This window comes from Varanus komodoensis, unplaced genomic scaffold, assembly GCF_004798865.1.
Source record: "Varanus komodoensis strain SLA01 unplaced genomic scaffold, ASM479886v1 scaffold48, whole genome shotgun sequence".
NCBI lineage: Eukaryota > Metazoa > Chordata > Lepidosauria > Squamata > Varanidae > Varanus > Varanus komodoensis.
This window is the reverse complement of record NW_025336059.1, coordinates 4,650,644-4,673,924: the sequence shown is the minus strand read 5'-3', so window position 1 is coordinate 4,673,924 and position 23,281 is coordinate 4,650,644. Positions and strand designations below refer to the sequence as shown.

The following is a 23,281-nucleotide window of genomic DNA, read 5'->3' as shown; positions in this document are numbered from 1 at the left end:
GCAGGCAGACCTGAAAAGCATATGTAAGTTAGCATTTGCAATTGCTTACTTTTTAGCCTGTGTCTTTTGAGTACCTCACACCAGATCGGCCTATTCCTGTAGCCGACCAAATCTAAATAAGAATTCTGACATCAGCCAGAAATCATTGTCCGTCTCCCCGTGCCCAGATTTCGACAAGGGGAGGCCAGCAGATTCTGTTCTCTGGTCCCAGGTTTCAAGGCGAGGGTTTTCTTCAGGGCTCGAACCCAGCACTTCCTGCGGTGCGTCATAGTCACTACCTACCTTTGGTCCTTTGGTATCTCCAGTCACAGGACCATCGAAGAGGAGAGTTGGAAGGGGCCAGAAGGCTGTTGGGTCCAACCCTCGGCTTTTGCAGGACACTTAAAATGACCCCCTCCCATCCCATCCACATGACTATCCAATTCAGTATGGAGGCCTGGTTCCATAAATCCAAGTGGGCAGGATAATTATAGGGCCGAAGGGATGTTGGAACAATCACGGGCTTTCTGTTACTGTGTTTTCAACCTAATCACATCCCTGGTGCCTTTCGTTGGTCCATCTGGTTTCTTTTAAGAAGGGTTTATGGACACCATAATTCTAGGCCATGGAGTAAGGAAAGTTAAACAGCAGAAGTCTAGCCTGCAGGAGGAGAAGCACTTCATTCAAACAGACCAGCGATAATTTATTGGTGAAATTCCTAGAGGATAAACTGTGCTGTCGCTTTCCAGAAGCTGCGCACAGACAAGAGATCGGGAAGGTCCCCCAAAGATGGATGATAAATACGTGCCTAGCACATGCAAGGAAGTAATTAATGGAGAAACGGACGTTTCAGGCCTGTCTCTGGCATGGAAAACAAATTACAGAAAGCAAAAAACAGAGGGGTCTTTCTGGCCCACCTTTTGTGACTCTCAGAATAGGAGAACTTTAGAAGTTCACAATGGCTTTAGTGTTATGCAGCACTGAATGTCCATATTGCTTCAAATCTCTTATGGCAATCAACTTGTAAGGTAAGTCAGTGGCAAAAGGGGCTGCCATTATAATTAAGGAACGGAACACCTCTCTTGGCCCATGCTCAGTCCAGAAATTTTTGACTGAGGCCGAAACTAACCACCCATTTCTTCTACCCAAGACTTCCAACCTGGTTTCTTCAACACTCTCCTTCACCCATCTAACACAGGATTTAAAACAGACTTTAATTCTAATCATCCCCTGATTAAGCAGCCTTTCTTAAGCTAGGGTCACCTGCTGATATTGGCCTACAGCTCCCATTATCCCCAGCCAGTTGGCCAAAGGACAGGCATGGTAGGTGTTTGAACCCTCCAACATCTGGGGACCCTTGGGTGGGCAGGGCTGCTCCGGGAGGGTGTCTGAAGTGGAGCACAGACCTTCTCACACAGCTTGACTTGTGGTCTTGAAGCGATCCGTTCCGGTGGAGGAAGTTCGAGCGTCCACAGATATCAGCCAAGGGATGATGACGGATGGAGGGGGCTGTGCGTGTTATACGTTTATTTTACTCCCAGCAAAGCACCTAAACACAGGGCAGAGAAGAGCTCCAACGTGGGGTGGATCCGGCTGGATTACCAATGTCCTCGCCAGGCTAATGCTTGAGTTTCACTCTCCAGGAGTATGTGGTCAGGATCTTCGCGTTTTTCTTCACCACGCATGTATAGGTCCCTTCGTTGATGACGTTGGCGATGATGCTCATGTGGTCGTTGTCAAGGTAGAGATAGCCAGGGTAGGAATACTCAAGTAATTCTTTCTCTTTGTACCAGCTAATTGGTGAAAAGCAAGAGGGGAGATAAATTGTCTGGACTGGAAAAAAAAACCCAGCTTCAAGCTCTGGTGCAAGGTTTATGCTGTGTACACACACTTGTGCGCTCGCTCGCTCGCTCTCTCAAGCACACACACACAATTTAAAGAAAGCCTTAGCCAGGAGGCAGATGCTTGGGGCCTCTTCCTTGCCAGAAACACTATCCAAATTTCAGGCATTAGCTAGCATGTCCCAATCTGGTGCCTTCGAGATGTTTCATACTTCAGCTCCCATCAGCCCCAGCCAGCATGGTCAGTGGAAGAGACTGCAGGAGCCGTTGATCAAAACATGAGGCAGAAGAAAACCCCAGTCATCAAACCCAGATGGCAGGCCTATTTTAAGCTTCAGAAGGTTAATGGCTGAATGGTAAGGATTAGACATTGATTAATTTCATTAAAATATTTTACCAACACAGCAGCTTTCAGAGGATTGCTGTGAGGCTTGACCCGCCTGGCGCACTTTTCCCATCAGCTGCTAACTCTTCCCTGCCAGCCCCTGTGTCAGGATCTTGGCTGCTTTGGGGCTTCTGCAGAAGCATTTGCAGGACTGGGACAAGGCCCCGATGGAGCGCTTCGCTCTCCTGACGAGCGCGGAAGAGCAAGCCCTGCTCCCAGCAACACGAGACGCCTTGGTTGCTGCAGCGCCTTTGACCTCCCTTGCTGGCTCGCCTCAGCTCCTGCCCACACAAAGCTCCTCAGCAAAACAGGTCTTCCTGCTCGCTCTTGCCGCGTATCCTGCCTCAAGGCATTGGCCCCTCTGCCTTCCTTCTCTTGACTCTCAGTTTGTTTCTGATCACCTTGGCGGGTGTCAGAAAATCCTGGAATTTCAATTCATGAGGAGGAAATAAAACTCGGGTTCGTGGGAAAGATCAAGCATCCAGACCATCTGTGGCTTTGTCGTTTGGCTCAGCGGTAGACTCACGATAATGCAGTACTCTGCAGGCAGAGGTAAACCCACTGCAAGGTTTCAGTACCACTGCAGGGTATTTTATACCCTCCCGGTCACATCGCAGGTACAGGGCAATCGATGACAGGATGCAGACATTACAGTAAGATTCTGAGGTCGTCACATCCAGAGCAGATACAGGGAGATCAGCCAATCCTACAGTGACACTGAGACCACACGATTTCTAATTGCCGTGTATTGGCACTTTAGTTGAGTAACTTGAACCCAGCTCCAGGTCTGCTCAGACATGCAAATTCAGGCTACTGAGAAACTATTCATGAACTCGTAAGCTCATCCAGACTCAGGCCCTAAGTGATGCATCCGCACCCTTCTGAATGGCCAGGGCACATGGAGCCCTCTGGGCTAGGAAGATACTTCCTTGTAAACTGTGAATTCCAGCAAGGACTATTCCATAATTGTGAAGGTATACAATGTATATTTGGACTGAATGGCCTGTCTACTGTAGCCTACAGCTGAAGGTGAGAGAAAGGAGCCAGGGAGGGAGGCCATTTTAAACAGCCACTGAGCTTGGTTTGAGGAGGAGTGCAGGATTGATTCTACAATGCACACAGAAGCAGTGCTTTTCTGACAGGATTTATCCCAATTTCCCCAACACGGCTAAGTACTCCTGCTTCCCGTCCACGGCCTGCTTGGTGCCCATGACTTGAATCTTGCTGTTGAACTTTGGACTCTGTCTTGGCTCCCTTTCGGTTGCCCTGCTCCTGGTGATGCTGGCGTCTCCTGCTGCTCATGTCCCGGCCCCTGAGACCCTTCCCCATTCTTGGAATGTCTTGGAAAAATGCAACCTCAAGGGATCACACTCCCCCTAGGGAAGACACCGCATTGGGCAGAAATACGGCCAAAAGTGACCCTTGTTCCTAAAAAGACCATTCAGAAAACCTACACGCAGGCACGCTCTTTGTGCCAAGATTTCGTGTGCTCGGCTCAAGACCGAAGCGAGATACTCACGACACTTTTCCCTTTTTGTGGATGATCTTCTGGCCACACCGGAAGGTGACATTCCTGCCTTCTGGAATGATCCTTGTTTTCATCCTTGGGGGAGGTGCCGTCGGCGGCACCGTTGGGAAAGGGAATTCTGCCAAGAGAGCAAAGACGACAGACTGAGCTTCGGTAACAGAGGCCTGCCACTGTTCAGCTTCATCACCGATCGGAGAGCGAGATACACAGCTAACGAGCCCAAATCATCATCCCAGTGAAAGTGTCTGTTAGGAGACGCATGTATACAAACCAAGCATCTAGTAACCATCTGGAGTGCTGGGTCATTTAAGGTGCAATGGTATTCATGTCTGGAGGGAGAAATGGCCTGCAGTTTCCCAGCATGCCCTAGCCAAGGGGAAGGGCATGCTGGGAACGCTATGCCTTTCCTCCATCTAAACTTGCATAGAATCACACCCTTACACAAATGCATGCAGACAAAGATAAAAGAAGGAATATTCATTACCCACGCAGAAATTACAGCTGTATGGACAATGTTTTTTCATAAATTTAGGGCGTGACTTGCAGAATCCTTTCCGAGCCCACGACGGACATATGTGATGTCTATCTTTACAACCTAAAATGAGAGACTTTTTTTTAACAAAGCAAAAACTTGAGAGGTGGAAATAAATATGATGAGGAGGACAACAGCAGCAGCAACACATCCAATGATTTCAAAATCAGATTGAACTTTGAGGACATGGATTTCAAAGGAACTGAAACTACTAAAGATCCAGAGGAACAATAACAGGGCAGGAGATTAACAATTAAACTGCCTGTTGGAAGAGGGAGGTCTGTGTTACTTCCCGGGTGTAGTTTGCAGGTGTCTGTGGCTGGACAACCAGGACTAGAGGTGGTGGACGTGGATTAAGGTCTTAGCTGAATGCAGGAGGCCCAGAAGCAAAGGGCAAAGTCAGGAACAAACAATACTCAGGTATCTAGCAACACTTAGCCGGCCCAAAGGCAAAACCCAGTCCAGGCCGGGGGTTGGAAACCAACAAGGTGTGGTAGAACCAGAGGCCAGCACCAGATCCAGAGGCAAGCTGAGGTCAGATACAACTGCAAAGCAGGGCCAGGAGCAAAGCAAAGTCAGAGAGAACAAGGGAGAGGTGCCTGGCGAGGCGAGGCGAGGCCGAAGAGGAGGGCAAAAGTGGGAGCCGGCGGGAGCACAAGGTCCTGCCAGGAGGCCCATGTTGCTCGGCAAAGCCGAGACCTTCGACAGAGCCATTCAGGGCTCCCGGCTGAGCCACATGATCACACAGGGTCTGATCCAGGATCTGCAGGGTGAACTGTGCTGCTGTCCAGTACTATGCCACTAGAGGGAGCTCTGGATCCTGGCAGTCTAACCCTATCCAGGGAAGGCACCAGGCGGATCTCCCTGGGACGGGCACTCACTCCACAGGCGGGGCCACAGCCGAGAAGGTCCCGTCCTGGCAGCTGCCGGATTTTCCTGCTGTGGCAGCAGCCCAAGAAAAGCCCCCCGGATCAGCCTTAGCCATGGGGCAGGAACACAAGCGTCCTCGGCTCCGCTAGCCGACTGCTGAAGCAGGATAGTTTTGCCCCAGGCAACCTGCCCCTCTGCTTGTCCTCCTGCTCCTGCTCCTCGGCTTGATCGAGGCCGCATCCCTGCCCTGACACGTACCCCTGGTTCCTCACCCCGGCCGGCTCTGTGGCCGCGACTCGGACCTGCCCTCATGCCTCGCTTCGGGGCTCTGGGCTCTGCCTCCCCTCCAGGCCTGCTGCCCTGCTCTTGCCTCCTGCCACGCAAGAGCCAGCCTTCCCTTCCCTGTGCGAGAGGCACCATTTTCCTCCTCCCTTTCTTGTTGTGCAGCCAAGGGCGAGCAGGCTCCTTGCCCAGAAGGTGCGTGAGGAGCAGGAGAAGCTGCTGCGGATGGCGTGAAGAAGGAAATCCCTTCCAAGACCCTCCAAACCTGGCCCAGCGCTGCATGCTCGGCCGCAGTAAGTACAGGTAAGCCGGGCAGGTAGGTCCCTTCGTTTTTCAAACCGGTGCTTTCCAGGCATTGCCAAAGAATTTAGAGATGCGCAGGACTTGAGCTAAACTAGGAAGAGGTCAACTCAGATCCAAAACAAGAGCAAATCAAGGAGAAAGTCAGCCGAAACTTTGGTTGGCTTGCTTTAGGAAGCTGCCTCTCCGCCTTCCATCATCCTCAACCTTTTCCTGGGAAGGTGCAGAGTGATGGTTTACCATACAAAGTAGTCGCTGGGTTGGGATGCCAGTTCAAATATTTTTCAAGGAGAACGTCTGCAAAAGAAGGACCGATTTTGGCTCTCCCCACTCCCAAGTGTCCGTGCTGCCTTACTCCCACCTCGCTGATCCCAAAAGCTGTAAATACTCCCTTTCACAGAATTTCACTGATGGATTGAAAGCCTCTAATTTTCTCTGCCCGAGGCGTTCTGATTTCAAGAGGCCCACATCAGAAAATCTGGCAGAGTGCAAGCCACTCAATATCTAAACAGATCCCTTTACCAAAGAAATTTGGTTTGTGTGTGCAGTGAATGCTGCCTTCGAGAGAACAGAACAGAGGAGAAGCTGAACCCTTTTGCAGCCCGAGGGCTGAACTCCAAGCTGGCAAATCTCCCAGGGGCTTCGTGCTCTCCGCGGATGAGCCAAAGGCAGAGGAGTCACAGTCAAACTCTGTTTCTTCCTCCTCCAAAGCCTTCTTAGCAGTAAGGAGGGCTGGATTGCTCAGCAGAGCTTCCAAAATAATGTCCCAGACGCCAAAACCCTGCCTGTCTATTTGGGATTGAAGAAGGCAAGTCTCTGCATGTTTATGCAGCTGAAAGGAGGACCGACAGGGCAGAATCAGCAGCTGCCTTCCTGGGTCATCTTGCTGGCAGAGGAACACTCTTATCTCCAATCAGCTCTTTGGAGATCAGAGCTTTCCTTTGCCAGGAGAGGGAGGCCTGCCAGGTGGGAAACCCTCATGGGTTGCTTTTGTCAGCAAATCAGAAGTTCCCCATGCCTGGGATAAAGGGAGAAAACTTATTCTATTTATGGCTTTTACACCCTGTCCACCTACTAGCGTCTTGGGACGGTTTCACAATAAAAGCAACAAATAAAATGCTAATAAAACTTAGGGATCTTCTGCAGGGGAACCAGGCAGGCAGCACCGATGGGATTCTTGTGTGGGCCCACCGTATAGCCCCTACTACCAAGAGTTTATTTTTATTATGTACCCTCCCGTCCTGTTTTGGCTGCATGAACCAAGACAGGGAAAGCTTTTCAACCTCCCCCTCTTCCTCCTCCGATGCTTAGAGGGAGCCATCCATGACTTTGCAGTTCCGGCCACTGCACTGCGCTTCTCAGGTCTATTTGCATGTGTCCAGAAACCAACGCAAGTCCTGAGCAAGTCCTTCAAAAGCTCACAGCTTTCCGCCCAACGTTCTCACCCACCATAAAGCCAGTAGATGCCCCACATCTCGTCCTGCGAAATGCGGTCCTTCCCCGTCAGGGTAGCGTTGAGGTGCATCAGGGCATTTGGGTCGTGCGAATGCATGAGACCCAGAGCATGGCCGATTTCGTGGGCAGCGATGTGGACCAGGTCTGTAAGCCAAACACCTGCAGAGAGAGGGGAGCATTTGGTTACAGCACAGGATATGGGAAGCTTCTGTGGATCACATCTGGATCATCGTCCATACGGCAGGAGCATTTCAAGATCTCAGGCTGAGAGGAGTTATTTTCCCACCATCTGCTCCCATGGGGATTGAATCCAGACCTTGTGCTTATGAAGCACCTCTTCCCAGAGTTACATGGCCCTTCCCACTTATCTTAACATTATTATTACACTGCATTTTATACCGCCCGTATAAAATGGTTCACCACATTTTAAGTCACCAATCCAGATTTCAACCAGGCCTGGCCCTGCTTAGCTTCCAAGATTAGGCAGGATCAGGCACTTTGGCTATCTGGGAGCTGCTAGTAACCAGAACTGAAATCTCAGCACATTTCCTGGAACTGCCCAGCAGTGCAACACTTCTAGCAACCTCAGAGGTGGGAGAGAACAGTCCAGTGTAACGGAGTGATTGAAGTCAGCTAAGTCAAATCAAGCATCTAGAAAAGTAGCATCTTATATTATCATCCAAGTCTATATTCAGAATATGAAAACAGCACCAGGGAACTTTCAGACCTGTGACCAAACCATTTAGCCGTACTTCATTTCTGGCAGAGGGGCCGAATCCTGCGCAATGCCCAGCCCTCGGTGATGTGCCCAAGATGAGTTGCAGATGTAGGCAGAGGTCTCCCGTTTTTAATCGCTTTTCATTTTGACAAGCACTCCCTACAAGTGATCTTGTTGTGTCAATTCACGCCGGAGGTGTTGTGCAATGGGGCATTCCTGCACAATCACGCCCCAAACCCGTTGCTATCTCTTCCTTAAAAGGCAATAGCTGGAAATTTTGTGGGACACATGGAAAGTCCTGCCGATCTGAGCCAAAGTGCTGATAGACTTCCCCAGAAGGGAGCCAGAAATTCTCCTTAACGAAACTTGGTCTGAGCTGAAAGTCATCATCTTTGCCTCCAATACCCTGGATGAGTCAGGTTCTGACCCCCTTCCCCTCACCTTCCTCTTGAAGCTTTCAGCCTGAGGTTTTCTTGAGAAATCTTCCCCGTTTTCTGGAATCAAATCCCCTCCATCTCTTTTTCGCAGCAGAATCCTTTAAACGTCTTTCTCTGATTTGCTGCTCTCTAGAAGTATTGGACTGCAACTCCCATCTGCCCCAGCCAGCAACCCCAATGGCTGTGAGTTGCAATACCGCAGAAAAGATGAATTCTACCCTAGGTGGAAGAATCCTTTAAAGACACTCCCTTTCGCAGGACATCTCTGAATTAACTTGCAAATCTATCTGTACAGATTTTTTTGTGACCTGGAGATGCTTCGTTTTGAGTGTGCCCTCAGGAGAAAAAGAGATTTTCTACCTACTGCTTCAGAGGAAGGATTTATAGAAGCCATACAACTACAGAAGAAAGAGAGAGGGGAAGAGAGAAATTTTAAGAGAACCAGGCCGTTCACAAGCGAGATGAGGCCATCCTTTGCTGCCCACGAAATGACCAGTGTGCTGAAAAGCTGATGACACACGGTCACAAAAATGTAAACAGCCCCTTGAAAAATCTATGTGATCCAGAGGGAAAAATAACGGAAAAACTTGATCGCACGCCTGCCTGGCACGGAGCCAGAAGAGTGAGTTATGCGTGTGTGCTTCGCGCAGCCCCGCTAAGCAGGGCTCTCCAGCCCAGATCCGGGAGCCACCTCGGGACCGGGAACATTCCACGTCGGCCAGCGGCTCACGTTGCAGCTGCTTCGCTTCCCCTGCCGCCCAGCCCTCAGGAGGGGGAGCAGCAGCATGCGGCCTGAGGAGGTCCGGTCCCAGGGAAACTCATCAGCCTGATGAGGTCCGGTCCCAGGGAAGGGAGGCCGGCGTGCACGGCGGCCTGAGGAGGTCCGGTCCCAGGGAACGGAGGCCGGCGTGCAGGGCGGCCTGAGGAGGTCCGGTCCCAGGGAACGGAGGCCCTATCAAATCGAGAACGCTTCCCGGGCTTGCTGCCCTCGGGAAGTGCTGGACGGCGACTCCCATCTGCCCCAGCCGGCATTGCCAATGGCGATGAGTCGCAGTCCCACAGAAAAGATGGACCCAGCAGATGAGCCTTGGTTTTTTGTAAGTCATCCAGAGACTTTTGCATTGGACGGCATATAAACACTTCAAATAAGTAAATAACCAATAAATAAAACAAGCACATTTGTGCCACGTATTCCATGCATGTCGCCTTTTTATGTTTTGCCTCCTGGTTCTGCTAGTCACTAAGAGGCACAAAACTACCAGCATCCACCCCCACCAATTAGAAATCTTTGATGCAGCAACCAGTGCTGTTCAGTGCTTTCAGGCATAGTTTGAGGGCTAGAAACATGTTTTTTAAAAAAAACAAAACAAAAACCATGAGGACTAGAAACATGGTTTTGAAAACAAAACCCTGAGAGCTGAATTCTGCTTCAATATCATATGCTGCTTATCCTCTGTATTCTTACAGGAGCCATGCCTGGGCATAAGCACCAATTATGGGCATCTTGGGGAAATATCTTGTTTGGAAAATCACATCGGTGGTGCCAAACATTATTCAAGCTGACACAGTGGCAGATCCAGGGCAGGGTTCTGGCCGGCAGTCCAAAATTTCTTGGTGGGCCAGATTCTACCCAAGGGTTGCACTTCCGGGCTCTTGCGACGCTTTCCACTTACCCTTTTTCCAGCTGAACCGTGTTTTCCCCAAAATCCAGTATTCGTGGTCATCAAAGTGGATTTCGCCATTCTGGGGGAAGAAGGCATGGGCCAGCTCCCCCGTTGTGCCATCAAAACACTGGTGGATGTCGGACTCGACGCAATCCGTGTGGTTTATGGAGTAAAAGCCTAGAAGCCATGCCAAGCAGAAACAAGCAAGGCGATCATAGAAGAACTTATGGAAAGGAAACCTTGATATTCTAAGCTCTGTGTGTATACAAAAAAAAAGGGATTTCTATCAAACTTGGGACTCTTTTATTAGTGGCTAGAGAAACGGGACTTCGTATAGATTTAAATCTGTTTTTAAGTTATCATAAATGGAAAAAAATGTGGGGGCTGACCCAGAAGGCCTGGTGTTTCTGATGATCGATGTTGTTCTTAGTTTTTCTTTGTTTTAGGGTAAATTTTGAATAAAACTTATAAAAAAAAGGCTGGCTAGGACCTGATAGCGGGTGTGGGCTTGGGTGGACTCCGAGGGATGGTGGAGGACCATGGGGCCATGACGGGTCGGGCACGACTTTGCAACTAGCAGCAACAAACACCTGATAGCGGATCTCTCTGGATTATTTTTACAAAATGCAGCGATTTTGGAATCAGCGATTTTACGACCACCGTACCTGACCGAATACCTTTCCACACCTCCCATGACCCAGACATTACACTCCTACACCTGAGAGTTCATTGCTGGGTGGGGAATTGTGGGTTGTTCATGGTTAACAAACCGTGGCTTGTTTGAGCAGCTGGGTCCAGACAACACGACAACCTATGCTCCAACAGCAAACCATGGTTCCATGACAACATAAACAGCTATTTACCACATTGTCTGAACCCAATTTGCATTTCAGAGTTTTCTGAAACATTCTTTCAGTTAGAGAAGACAATGCCGCTGAGCATCATCAGCTGGAAGGAGCTACAATTCCGTCTTGCAACACATACAACATCTCTAGACCAGAGACCCCGGACAGCTGCCACGTCAGGGCTGTTATCATTGCAAAATTCTTTGCGGTGAGACATATTTCCCTCCCTGGGGGTCTGTTTTCAGTCTAGCAATGGGCAAAAGTTGGAGCAAGACCATCCGGTGCTCATGTAGGAACAGCTTAATCCAGATGTTCTGGGTGAGGGTGCAAAGACAGCTGGTGAGCTGAGGATGAAAATTGCCCTCAGATGTTGCTCTGAGAATAATTGCAGCCACAGTGGAGAGAAGAAACCCAGCAAATGCACCTCCACCCCAAAACAAAGGCTATCAAACGATGACAATTTTGCTTTGTGGGCCGTAGTCACGGCTGGAGAGCGAGCAATTCGGCTGGTTTAGAGGAGCGATTGGACTCGAAATCTTGCGCCGACAATAATGCCTTGCAGGGGAAAACACTCAACTTTCTGAAGTCGAAGAAACCCTCCAGAGAATGAGCTTTCTTAGAGGAAAAGAGGAATTGGAGAAACTTGTGATAGTAAAGAGAGAGACCTGCAATAAAATGTTGCAGCGTAGGCCACCCTTATCTCGGTTCCAGCCAGCCATGCCCTTTCGCAGGAGGCTGCATCCCATCCCATTCACCACCCCCTGCCACTTCCCCAAGACACTCGGTGCTCGGTTGCTGCCGAACATAATCCTTTTCCAATGGTTCTTTTAGGGGGACTTCCACTCCCCCTAAGCTTCCCCCTTCCCACATGTCTGGAATTATCGGCAGAGAGGACGTCCTACCGATTTTCAGATCGCTGGCCTTGCTCGGCGGCACCTCCCGAAAGCTGAAGGGGGTGACATCGCTCCACATGCGGAATGCGGTGGCCAAGCCCTTCCTCGTCTGGCTCCGGCTGATGAAGTTCTTTGGGAAGGACAAGATTCTGCAGGAGCATCGGAAGCAAAATGAAAGGCCGCCGTAGGATAATTTGCACTCGTGTTTCGCCATGCTGGCATTTATTGGGTGCATGTGATTCCCCATGCATGGAATTTGGGGGGCCTTCCGTTCTAGACCTTGAAGTCACAGATATCTAGGTGGGAGAGATATGTTTGGGATGGGTGAGTATTGTGGAATGCTGGGAGTCTGTCGTGGGCACACTCACAAAATGGCTGCAGGAAAGGACGAGCACCCTGCCCGGAGCTCAGACCCAAGGCTGCCACCAAGCCAGGAGCAGACACGGGGACACCACAAGAAATGCCTCACGGAGGAAACTCCACAACCCTCTTGCTCTCCAAAGCCGTATGCTGGCACCTTTCCCCATCACCTGCAACCTCAACCTTTTTTAACTGGATGTCCCTGGAATCGAACCTGTGACCTTCGATTCCTTACACATGTGGATCTCCAGCTCTTTAGGACCGTTCTGAGCTTTCCCCAGAGATGCTAAAGTCCGATCCTGGGGCTTTCGGGCAATCCGAGAAGGGAACCGAGTGAAGTTTTCCCTATACACAAGCCTGTCATTGAAGGTTTATCATATGATATTATTTCAGCATGCGTTTCATTTCCGTCCTTGCTTTTCACCTTCTTCAGGTCATTCCCACTACATTCTATGCTCAAAACAACCCTGCAAGGTAGGCTGGGGGAGTGTCAGCGATACTCCCAAAGTCACCCAAGTGAGCATCTTTGCAGAATGGGGACTAGAACCCAAGTCTCATAGTTCCAGCCCAACACTCTAACCAGTAAGCAACACTACCCACAAGTCTGAATGGAGTCCTGCTTGGAAAAGGGAACCAAAGAGGAGCAAGGCGTGACTTGTGCATTCAAGCTCTGCAGAGAGAAAAGAGCATTCTTACTTGTACGTCAGGTTGAAGTGGTCCCACTTCAGCTCCCCTGGTGTAAGCGTGTAGCGCCTTTTCCGGGTGTGGGGATGAGGCGGGATCGGGAGGCCTTGGAGCGCCGTGGGAATGCCCTCAGGAAAACCAGGTGGCGCAAGATCTTCCTTAAAAGGCAGAGCAGTGGGTCAGGTGGCTTGGGAGCAACACACGGTGTTGCTTTCCATGATGTGTGTCCCCTTGCTAATGAAAACTTCTGTCTGTGTGCGAGACACACACACACACACACACAGAATTTTTCCCACTGATCTGGACGAATTCTTTTTCTGGAAAAGTCATCTGCTGTGGTGTGTTTTTTCAGTTCTTCCGATGACCTCATACGACTCGAACTTTACAGAAGTATTCCACTCTTTCTAGGAGTGACCGTTCGTACTTCTCGGGGACCCCTATGCTTGGCTTAAAACAACGGGGGATGAATCTTACGCTGCCTTAAACCTAAGCTTGATCCCTGGCTTACCAGGAATTCAAACACAAAGTCAGAACCTGAATGCTAGCTCACCAAAGAGTCTTATTTCTGAATCAGCTCGAGTCCAAACCAGAATCCTGAGAAGCAGAGACCAAACTTTAGCCAACTTAGAACCTGAACCCAAACTCTGGCTGGTAGTGCCCAATTTCTGGACTGAGCTTTGCAGTTCCTTTCGGACGCCGCTTTCCCTGCTTGCCATAGTTGGCAGCTCCCCACAATACAAGTAGTATTCAGCAGTACCAGTCACTGGCATTCTGGGTAATGCGTGTGCTGGAGCGCAGCCATCCTAGGGCATTCCCGGGCCGTTTCGAGCCAGCATGCTCTCCTTGAACGGCAGGGAGCAGACGAGCAGCTCTGGGCCGGGGAATCCCAGCATCCCAATTCAGCATCCCGTGGGATCCGAGCATCCCAAGGACGGCAGGCCTGTGTGTGCAGGTTGGTGCAGAAGAGACGTCCCACAACGGGATGCTGGGAGTTGAAGGACCTTTTCTGTCCCGGCCTGCCCAGGCCTGCTCCCTTGCATGTTCCCCAAAGGCAATCAACAGCCTCTTATTTGGCCCAGGAAGCTCCTGATCCTGCCTAATCCTGGCAGCTAAGCAAGGTCAGGCCTGGTCAGAATTGGGATGGGTGACTTGTGTGTAAGATTCTATGACGATGGCTGTAAACTGCCCAGAGAGCTTTGGCTATGGGCAGTATGATAATAATCTAATAATAATAATAATAACTTAAGCCTACTTGGATTCTACATCTAGAAGCCCTACTGACCTACCAAAAGTGCAATCTTTGGATTACCTAGAACCTGATCTCTGGCTTACCTAGAGTCTAAACAAAAACTTTAGCCTACCTAAGTCTGAACCTGAGTTCTAGCCTATGTAGAGTCTACTCCCTGGCCTACCCAGGCTCCAAGTCTGAACCGAACTCTGGCGTACCTGGAGCCTGATGCCTGGCTTACCTGGAGCCCACACCTGGCCAGCTAGAGTTCTTCAGAAGTCTCTCACCACCTCTTGTCTTCTGACTGCCAGTAGTTTCAACTGAGCTGAAAAAATCGCCCCGTCTCTCAAGGACACACCTATTTGGAAGACGGACTCCACCGGTCAGACCTAGAGCTCCCCAGAAGCAGAGCTCATGGTGAAGGATGCCGAAACATCTGGAGGACCACAAGTGGCCTACTCTTGCAACCAATAGGAAGACTGCAGTTTCCCTCAAAGCATTCTGGGATCTGTAGTTTTTTCAGGGGCATCTGAAACTGACATCAAGAGATCCGGGAGGAAGGTGCCTTTTCCAGCCAAATGGCGATCTCCTCCATGCGTGGGAAGCAGGCTCTGACCCTTCGAAGGGAAGAGGCACCGTTGAGCCGCACCCCAGACTCGTGTCCGGCATCCCAGCTCTTGGACGGAAGATGCTAATTAGATGGACTTAGGAGTGAAGCCAGGAGCTAAGCTGGCCGGCCTGACATGCTGCACCTAAACACCTTTTGTGAGCCTGGTTTCCCAGTCCGAGCAGCTCAAATCAGTTGGGTTTCTCCTGCCACATCGCACCAGGCTGTGGAAACAGATCCAGCTCCTGGCCTTGCAGCTTTTTCCAGGAAAGCCTTGCCAGCCAAGAAGAAAAAAATGCCAATTAATTACGGCTCTCCCTTGATGGACTGCCAAGCATATCCATGTGGCATTTCGGGTTGCCAGGTCTCTAGCTATATCCTCTGATTTTGGGGTCCGTGCCCAGGCAGGACGCCTAAATCTGTGGCAGCTCGGCTTTGAATCGCAGAGTTTTGCAGGGCAGTATTACTTTTGGAATTGCTCCTCTCTGTGAGCAGGGCACACACGCTCTTCGTGCACAAAAGTGTTCTCTTGGAAAGTGTTTTCAAAAGTGACTTTCCTGCGCATTTCCATCTTGGAAAAGATAAGGGCAACTCCATCCAGTTAAAAATCTGCACCCACCCTTCCTGCCTGGAGACTCCACTTCCCCTGGATTTCCAAATCTGTAGTTCAGAATTGGTGCTTTTTTTTAATCTCTGGGGCAGATCCCTGAATCTTTGGCACAGAGAACAACAACTTTTCAAGAGTTATTTGTGGTTCCCTGAGCCCCAAACAGTGGAAAGTTTCCCCAAATCTACCGCACTTTCTGTTCCCTTTCCCTAGGCCAGCCTTTCCCAACTGGGCCTCTCCTTCCTGGCTGATGGGAATTGTAGTCTCTCCTCCCCACAACTAAGTCGTGCTGCTGTTGCATCCCAAGAAGTCGCCTTTTAGAATGTGGAAAAGAGGAGAAGCAGGAGCCCTGAATTTGGGGGGCGGGTACCTGGCCCCCTCTCCACGCCATCCATTTCAGCACTAGCTGAAATAAAGGTCCAGGGCACTGAAGTTCTCTGCTACATCTGATCCCCACGGAGGAGCTGGTAGGCATGACATGAGTGGAGCCGGCTGGAGCTGGGGGTCAGACTAGATGGCACAGGAGGCCCCTTCTGACTCCCTCTGCCTCTCTGTTTTGGTGCCCACGGGCTTCCCCCTTCTGCTGTCCCCCCACCCAAACCTCTTGACCTGATTCTGAAATCTGATGTCTTCCCTGTCTAGACATCCATTTTTACAAAGGGGGGGGGGTGTCCTAGGAGACAGGGTCCTTTAAAAGCTCAACAGAGAGAGACTTCAGAGCTTAGAACAATCAGCGTGCGCGAACTGGTGCTTTTTTAATCCTTGGGCATGACCCCTCCTTCGTGGTACAAGTCGCTGAGCTGGGCACCCAGATTCACGGACCCGGCAGCCTCAAATGACCCGATTGAATGGGTGTAATTTCCTGGAGCGTCCCAAGAGCTCGTTAAAGGGCACACCAGTCGGGGAACTGCCAATCCTGGGTCATTCCAAGCCCTTCTCCTGCCCGTTCTGCTAGCTGGAGGTCTCCCTGAAGGGCTTTTGTTGGCGGGTGGCTACTGAGCAAAACATGCCTGCCAGTTGGGGAGTTAAAAAATAGATTCCACAAGGATGGGAAAAGTTTAGGGATGGAAGGGCTCAGATCTGTGCTGGCTGAGGCATTTTTCTGTCTCAGCCTGACATTTGAGCATTTGTTCTGTTGCAACAAGAACAGAGCCTTTTCCGGTGGCTTAAAAGTCTTTGCTTGATTTGTTAAACTCATCAGAAGTTCTGTGTTGCTATGAATGTTTTGTGATTATGTTCTATTATGTTTATTTAAGAGGTTTTGAAAGTGAGCTATGGCATTATGTATCTGCATAATGTATGTTAATATATGTTTGCCCATGGCTACTCACAACTAAGCCCATTGCTAAATTCAGTTGGACTTACTCCCTGTGAATGAGTTCAGAACTGCATGTAAATTTTTAAACCCTCTCCCACCCAATGAGATAGCAGCTGGCAGAGATCCAATTCTGCAGCTGACTAGCTAGAAGGACCCACTCCTTGCTTTTGATGACTGTCTTTTTAAAAGGTTTTGGGGGCATCGCAGACACCCCTGATTCCAAGCTGCAAATCAAACTGACATTCTTGCAAAATTTTCAGTGTTCTTTCTCCACGGAAGGAAACGATCCTTAAAACTCTCTTCACCAAAGGTAGTGAGGGATGAAATACTGTGCTAATCAAGACACATGCTCCTGCCAAAGCATTTCTTCATAAGTAGGTCAAAAGTCTGACCTCGCTCCCAAACTGAGAGGAGTGTGCAGCCTGCATGAGCTGGAAAAACCGAAGGTTGTTGGGCCAATATTCATCTCCTGGGATTCACTCTTGGTTCCTCTTCCCACAATGACGTTTAAGAACCACCAAGCAAACTTGCTCAGAATTAGCAAGTTTGCAAAATTGCAAATTTGTCAATTTGCAAAATCTTGTGCACAGGAGGGTTTTTTTAAAAAAATATATATATACCAGAACTGCACAGAAAGCAGATTTCTTCCATGCAAAAATGTACTTCTGGCAATTCCAGTGTTTCCTAATTTAGTCTCCAGAATGTGTGTGTGTGTGTGTGTGTGTAGCAGATCATTTTGTTGTTGCAGGAGAGACAAATTCAGACAAATCCTGAATTTATAGCATTGCAACCATAACATCCGTGCAGAAGGACAACAAAGGGGTTGTCAGTGGACTCAGAAATATCCAGACTCATAATTTATCTTGGAATTGAATGTTCTATAAAAATAAGCTCATGTTTTGAAAACTGGCGCGCACACACAATTTCAGTCTGCTATCCAAGCACATTAGGGTCTGAAAAGCACGGCTCTCCTCTTTTTCCGAGGTCACCAGTGTGAGGCTGTGCATCTCACCAGTGTGAGACTCTAAAGTCTGCACATGGGTCTCTGTTTGGGTATCTTTCAGGGGTCTGTGCAAGAATCAAACAGGGAGGTATAAAGGGAATTAATCATATGCAAATCTGTGCAGAAGCAAACCCAATCTGTTCAGCCTAGCTTACTCCCAGGAAGTGTGCATAGGATTTCAGGGTTAACTTCCCAAGAATCCTTTTCTCTCTTCAGCCAGGACTTGAAAAATGAAACAACCAAGATGCAAAACTTGGAAGATTTTTCTCCTGCAGCCCTATGTGCAGGGATGGAACTGCCAAATTCACATTCTTGAGCACTTTGGAGAAATGTCAAATAACTGAGCCGGATGTTATTGCTATTGTAAAGAGCTAACAACATCAATGGTTGTGTTTCGAACTATTTTGAAAATCAGATGTAAATATAAAAGATGCCTACTCCATCCAACAGCAAGACCCAACACAGAAGATGGAATGGTGGTATCTAATAAGACTTCGAATCAAATCCCAGCTTGGACTACTCATCATTTCTCAGCCTAACCTCCCTCACAAGATTGTTGTGAGAATAAAAGTGGGAAAAGGCAGAACTACAGACATCAACTCTGGGGAAAGAGGAGGTCAAAATACTTGAAGGGGGAAAGTAGCTTCTTACCTGAGTTTGCTGTTCATCTTTCCCAAGTACATCTCCAAAAGCAGCTGATAGAATGAAGAGGGGGAAGATGTACAAGAAGCATCGGTAGGTCTGCTTTTTCGGCGTGTCAGCCGGTAGGCAAAAAAGAGAGATCCCCGTGGAGAGCCGTTCATTCTGCTGCATGGCTTCTTTTAATTAAAGCAATATGAAGAGGAGGAGGAGAGAAGAGAGAACAACAGTGCATCCAGATAGAAAGTAAGAGGCTTAACTTTCTCGGGAGTGGGATACAGGGCTTCCAGCACCAGCAAACTTTGCTGGAAATTCACAAAACTAGGGGGTGTTTTAGGTAAAGGAAAAAAAGAGCAAATGAGACTGGAGACTTACATTAAACCTCTGTTTGACATGCCAAGCATTAAAAGTTCAAAAAAAAATTAGAATGCAGTCCATGCCAAACTGTATCATATTACTGGGACTCTGTTAATAGAAGAGAGAAAGAGGAGGAGGAGAGAGAGAAAGGAAGCAAAGGAGGGTGGGCCAGTGGGGTACCCAAGCACTGTACAGCAAAGCAGCTGTGCTGATGGAAGGGATATAACATAGCCAGATGTTCTTCCACAGCTGGATAAGGGAGTGTGCAAATTTATGCAAAACAAAACAAAATCCAAACCAAACCCCCTAAAAAAAAAAAGAAGAAGAAGAAGTGGAGGGAGGAAGGGAAATGGTGGAGTGGAATCCAGAAGCTCAGTCTTGAAACGTCTCCTTGGCATATGCCACCAAAAGGGATGTTCTATGTTAGGGAACGATGCTGATTGCAAACAGACGGCTTTTAGGAGAGTAGAGGGATCTTTTGAGGGTGGAAAGAGTTTCTGCTGGAGGCTCTGCCCTTTTGGTTTCGAGCATGTGTAAAACCATTTTGTCGAAAGGGTGGACAGGATCCTGCAACTGGCTCGCTCTTTGAGAGGGCAGGAGCCCTAGAAAGTCTCCCACCTACCCCTGAATCCTGATGCCAAACTCACTTATGGACAAAGATCGGAGGAGCTAGGATAAGTTCCTGGATGATCGACAGCTTTCTGGCTCTTGTCGGCTGAACAAGATGGACCAAAAAAGCTTTCACCTTACTCCCCTCTAGGTTGGCCTGCTTAAGTTGAGAAAACTCCGGAAAAAACAGGAATGGGGTGTGTGTGATAGAAAATGGGGGAAAGTTGTGGTCCGAGATCACCATTCCAGAAGGTCCCCACACTGGCTCATCAGAGAGGAGGTCAGAAGATGAGAAGGAGTTAGCCTCAGCAAGTGAAAGTGAAAAGCAGTACTGTCTAGTGGTTTGAGAAGCCATCGGCCAACCCATAGTTTGGATTTCGGCTTCCAGAAGCCCCAGCCAGCATGTCCAAAGGTTAGGGACCCTGGGTGTTGTAGTCCAAAATAACTGGAGCCATGGATGGGGGACCTTCTCAGTCCGAGGGCCGAATTCTTGGGAGCTGCATTCCCGTGGTGGGTGGGCCCTAACGGAAAGGGGGAAGGGCCAAACATGCAAATACCATTTGAATGCATTTTCTAGCTATAATGCCAGCCTTGGGAGAGGCATTTTGGCCTTTGGGCTTGAATTCCCCCTCAGGCATTGCTCCCTTCCTCCCGGATGATCCTGGGCCAGCCAAAATCTCTCAGGGTGCTTGTAAAGGTCAAAGGGAGTAGAATTTGTAGATCCCCCTGGGGTCCTCAGCATGAGATCAGCAAGGTCTTGGCACCAAGCCTCCCTGGTGGATTTCCTTATGGCAGGTTGATTGGGCAGTTCCATCACCAGAAGGGCAGGACGGATTTCGAACCACCCTCAAACTCTTCCCACAGAGCTCTGGAATTTCTTTATTGCTTCGTGCTTTACCTGAAAACAAGTCCTGAAGGAGTGACTTCTGGCCATCATTTTAAATATTAGAATTTTCTGCATTTTTTTCTGGAGCAGAAGGGAAAAATGGGGGATGCAGTGTGGCCCGTTGGAGCTACTGCAGGTACCCTTGGAAGCTGGATACTGCTAAGACAAGCTGGAAAGGTGAGACAAAATTAAGCCCTAGCATCAGACAGGGAATAGAGGCGATATCGTGGAAGTGCTGATGTAGGGCAGAGGGAATAGGAAGGAGCAGAAGCCTCGGACTACCTCCCCCATCCCCTTGAGGATCAGCACTGCGAAGCTGGCCATGAGCATCCCAAATCCACATTTAACGGCTCTCTTCTTGGGACAAGGAATGGCTGCAGTTGTTTTGCAAGGGGGAGCCGTCTTCCTTCCCCCCAGCTTTGCTCTGGGTTGGACTGGGTCGCACATGCCAAGGAGCGGGTGGGCTGCATTCTTGCACACTGGTGCAGAGTTTCTTGGAAAGTGTGCTGTTTATTCCCCTTGCACTTTGGGGCGCGGTGGATGGGAGCAGCTCCGAACGCTTGTGTGCTTCCAGCCCAGGGAAGCAAGCTGTGTACTCTGAACCGGACGGGGCCAAAGAAAACCTCCGTTGCCATGGCAGCTGACCTAGCAGCCAGGGATGAAAAGAAGGATCGGCTGGGGACGCCTGTCTTACCGTGGGCCTGTGGAGATCCGACGTTTGAAAACAGGCAGAGCAGAAGACGCCGGACTGAAGTCTTGTGCGCCCATTGAATTCCATGGAGCCTTGTGCAGGCTCAGAATCGTGGCCTCAAGAAGACTTATTGGGGGGCAAGTCCCACTGAAGATGCTGAGAAGCAACATCCAAGGAGAAGTTTTTTCAAAAAAGGAAAAGTACATGGGATCGGATGGAAAACCAAACAGGAACCCTTCAGCTTCACTCCCTTGCCAGGTGCTCTAAAAAATTTGCAACCTGCAGTCTAATAACCAGGAACTGAATTCAAATCCTACCCAGGGCCTTGAATGAGTTAGAGACCAAAATCCTCGGCACACGAGCAGAGTTCAAATACTGTACAAGTCTGAACTACACATCTTGTAGATGATAATGATGAAGATGAAGAAGAATTACCATGAACTTACCACCTGTTGTGGCCGAGCACCTCTGGGCAGCTCATAAAGCAGAACCCTGAGGTCATCAGATTGACTGCAACACTTTGGTCACATGGGCGAGGGCCTTTACAACCATCATAAGGACTAGGAACTTGTTTAAATGAAAATGGGCTTTCATCGTAGTGCCTACTATGCCCGAATTCCATGCCGGAGCAACATTCGCTGCAAAGAATGGAAAACAGACGGCCCTGTCCTTAACTAACCCATGACATCTCTTTCTCCATCGTGTGTGTTTTACTCTAAAAAGAAATTTGCTGTGTTTACATGCTTTGACACCGGGCCACAAAAAATGGTATTATATAAGCAGCACAACTACCTATTCTTAATTCTTTCATTTCGAACGAGAAGGGCTTTTTACCAGTTCTCACATCTGGCTGTTTGACTTGGCTGAGTTATCGCGGATCCTTGAATTTGACTCAACCTTGGACTCCGAAGTGGGAAAATATTCCTTGCAGCCTGGAGTGGCTTTTTGGTACCAAGTCAAATGCTGCAAGGGCAGAACAGGGAAGCCCCTATCGAATGATGTGAGAAAACCAAGCCTGCAAGCTCAGACTTATCTTCTTGTACAGACCCCTGGGGAATACCCCGCCGTTCTGGTTTGACAAAGGGCAAATGTATTCGCCAAGGGTCGAAATAAAGGCACAGGGGTACTGAGAATGTCAGTTTCTTCTAATGCCCCTGGACGAGCCGGCTTTTTGTCTTTACTTCTCTGCCTCCTCCTCCTCAAACCTTTCTGCCCGATTTTCCCCCCTGAAATCAAACACTCTCTTCTCCTCTATATCCATTTCCCATGCAGACTTCGAGGCATATGGGAATTAAGATGTGCAAACAGATGCTTTTTTCCACCCTGGGAGCTCCAGATGCAGCCCCGTTTGGTTCCAAGAGCGGATCCTTACATGGGGAAAACAAAACCATCCGCTTGCCAGAGGGAAGTATGGAGAAGCCTGGTGCAGCCCCAAGGTCTGAGGAAGCAGAGAAAAATCTTCGGGGGAGCTAAACGAGGAGGGAGGGCGGCCAAGTATGAGGCCGAACTAAGCATGTGCATCTTTATGTGCGTGAGGAATGCTTACTAAGCATCCTGGAAAGGCAGGCAGGGCCAAGAGGAACCCGGCGGAAGGAGGCGATTATGTCTGGCTTTTCCACAGTGCTGATGAGCTTTGAATGTGCTCTCTCCTCTAAGCCTCCTTTACTTTTCTAAGCCTCCCATCGGAACGAGAATACAAGCTCCAGAGGAGGTGCCGGGCATGAATAGAAGCAAAGGAAAGGTGCCAAGCCAGGGGGATCAGGCGCCAGAGAAAGAGACTTTGCAGCTTCATTTCAGCAAGTGCCCCCGGACAGCAGCGAGATGGGGAAGGAGGCCGTTTCAGGGCCATCACCCCCCCCCCTTGTAAAATTTTGTGTCTGGAGTAGGGAGATGGCACAATCAAGCTTAATCCAGAAGTACCCTTAAACGCTGATGTCCAGAATGATTCCAGTGAAGTCTGTTCAGAACAGAACAAGTAGAGTGAGCTAGAAGGGGCCTCCCAGGCCTTCTAGTCTGACCTCCGGCACCAGCTGGCTCCGCTCACGACATGCCCGCCATGTGCACGTCCAGCCCGACCACGGTTGTGTCTTGTGATCCAGGCATTAAACAGCTCTCTAGGACCGCATTTTCCTTTTTGGCTACTGCATCCCATCGTCTAAGGAAAAGGGGCAGAGATGAAACGCTGCTATGAATGCAGGCTAAAGGAGGGGAAACCCAGACCTAAAAACACATAGCAATGTTCTTCCACCACCACCAGAATGCCTAGAATGTCTCTCTTTGCGGAACAAGATGTACCGGAGAATTAAACGTGCCCACAACTCACACACACACACATATTTTGGTAACAGCAGCAAACCCTAAAAAGGGGCTGAAGAACAAAGATTCCACATTTTTAAGTGTGCGTGACAAGGAGAGGGAAAACACATAAAATAGACTCAAGGCAGTTTTTTTTTCCTGGTTCACAGTCCTAAAGAAGAAGATGCACTCAAAACTTGGTGCTGCAGGAGAGCGTGCCAATATTTCGGACAGAAAGACAAACACCTCGTTTAATCTGGTGTCCTGC

At 49.3% G+C, this 23,281-nt stretch overlaps 1 protein-coding gene across 1 annotated transcript; it reads right to left on the bottom strand.

The window, feature by feature from the left end:
- Nucleotides 1-1,438: 1,438 nt before the first annotated feature.
- On the bottom strand, nucleotides 1,439-18,349 carry MMP23B (matrix metallopeptidase 23B). The gene is made up of 8 exons (XM_044445312.1): nucleotides 18,188-18,349; nucleotides 12,786-12,931; nucleotides 11,739-11,878; nucleotides 10,001-10,168; nucleotides 7,167-7,331; nucleotides 4,218-4,328; nucleotides 3,725-3,851; nucleotides 1,439-1,772 (listed from the first exon to the last, which is right to left on the bottom strand). The coding sequence occupies exons 1-8, from the start codon at nucleotides 18,347-18,349 to the stop codon at nucleotides 1,598-1,600; spliced, it is 1,194 nt and encodes a 397-aa protein (XP_044301247.1). The 3' UTR covers nucleotides 1,439-1,597.
- Nucleotides 18,350-23,281: the final 4,932 nt, after the last annotated feature.

Coding starts and splice junctions, on each gene's coding strand:
- MMP23B (XM_044445312.1), bottom strand. CDS start 18,349: ATGCAGCAGAATGAACGGCTCTCCACGGGGATCTCTCTTTTTTGCCTA. Junction 12,932..18,187: donor AAGATGAACAGCAAACTCAG/GTAAGAAGCTAC, acceptor CTGCCTTTTAAG/GAAGATCTTGCGCCACCTGG. Junction 1,773..3,724: donor CACAAAAAGGGAAAAGTGTC/GTGAGTATCTCG, acceptor TTCACCAATTAG/CTGGTACAAAGAGAAAGAAT.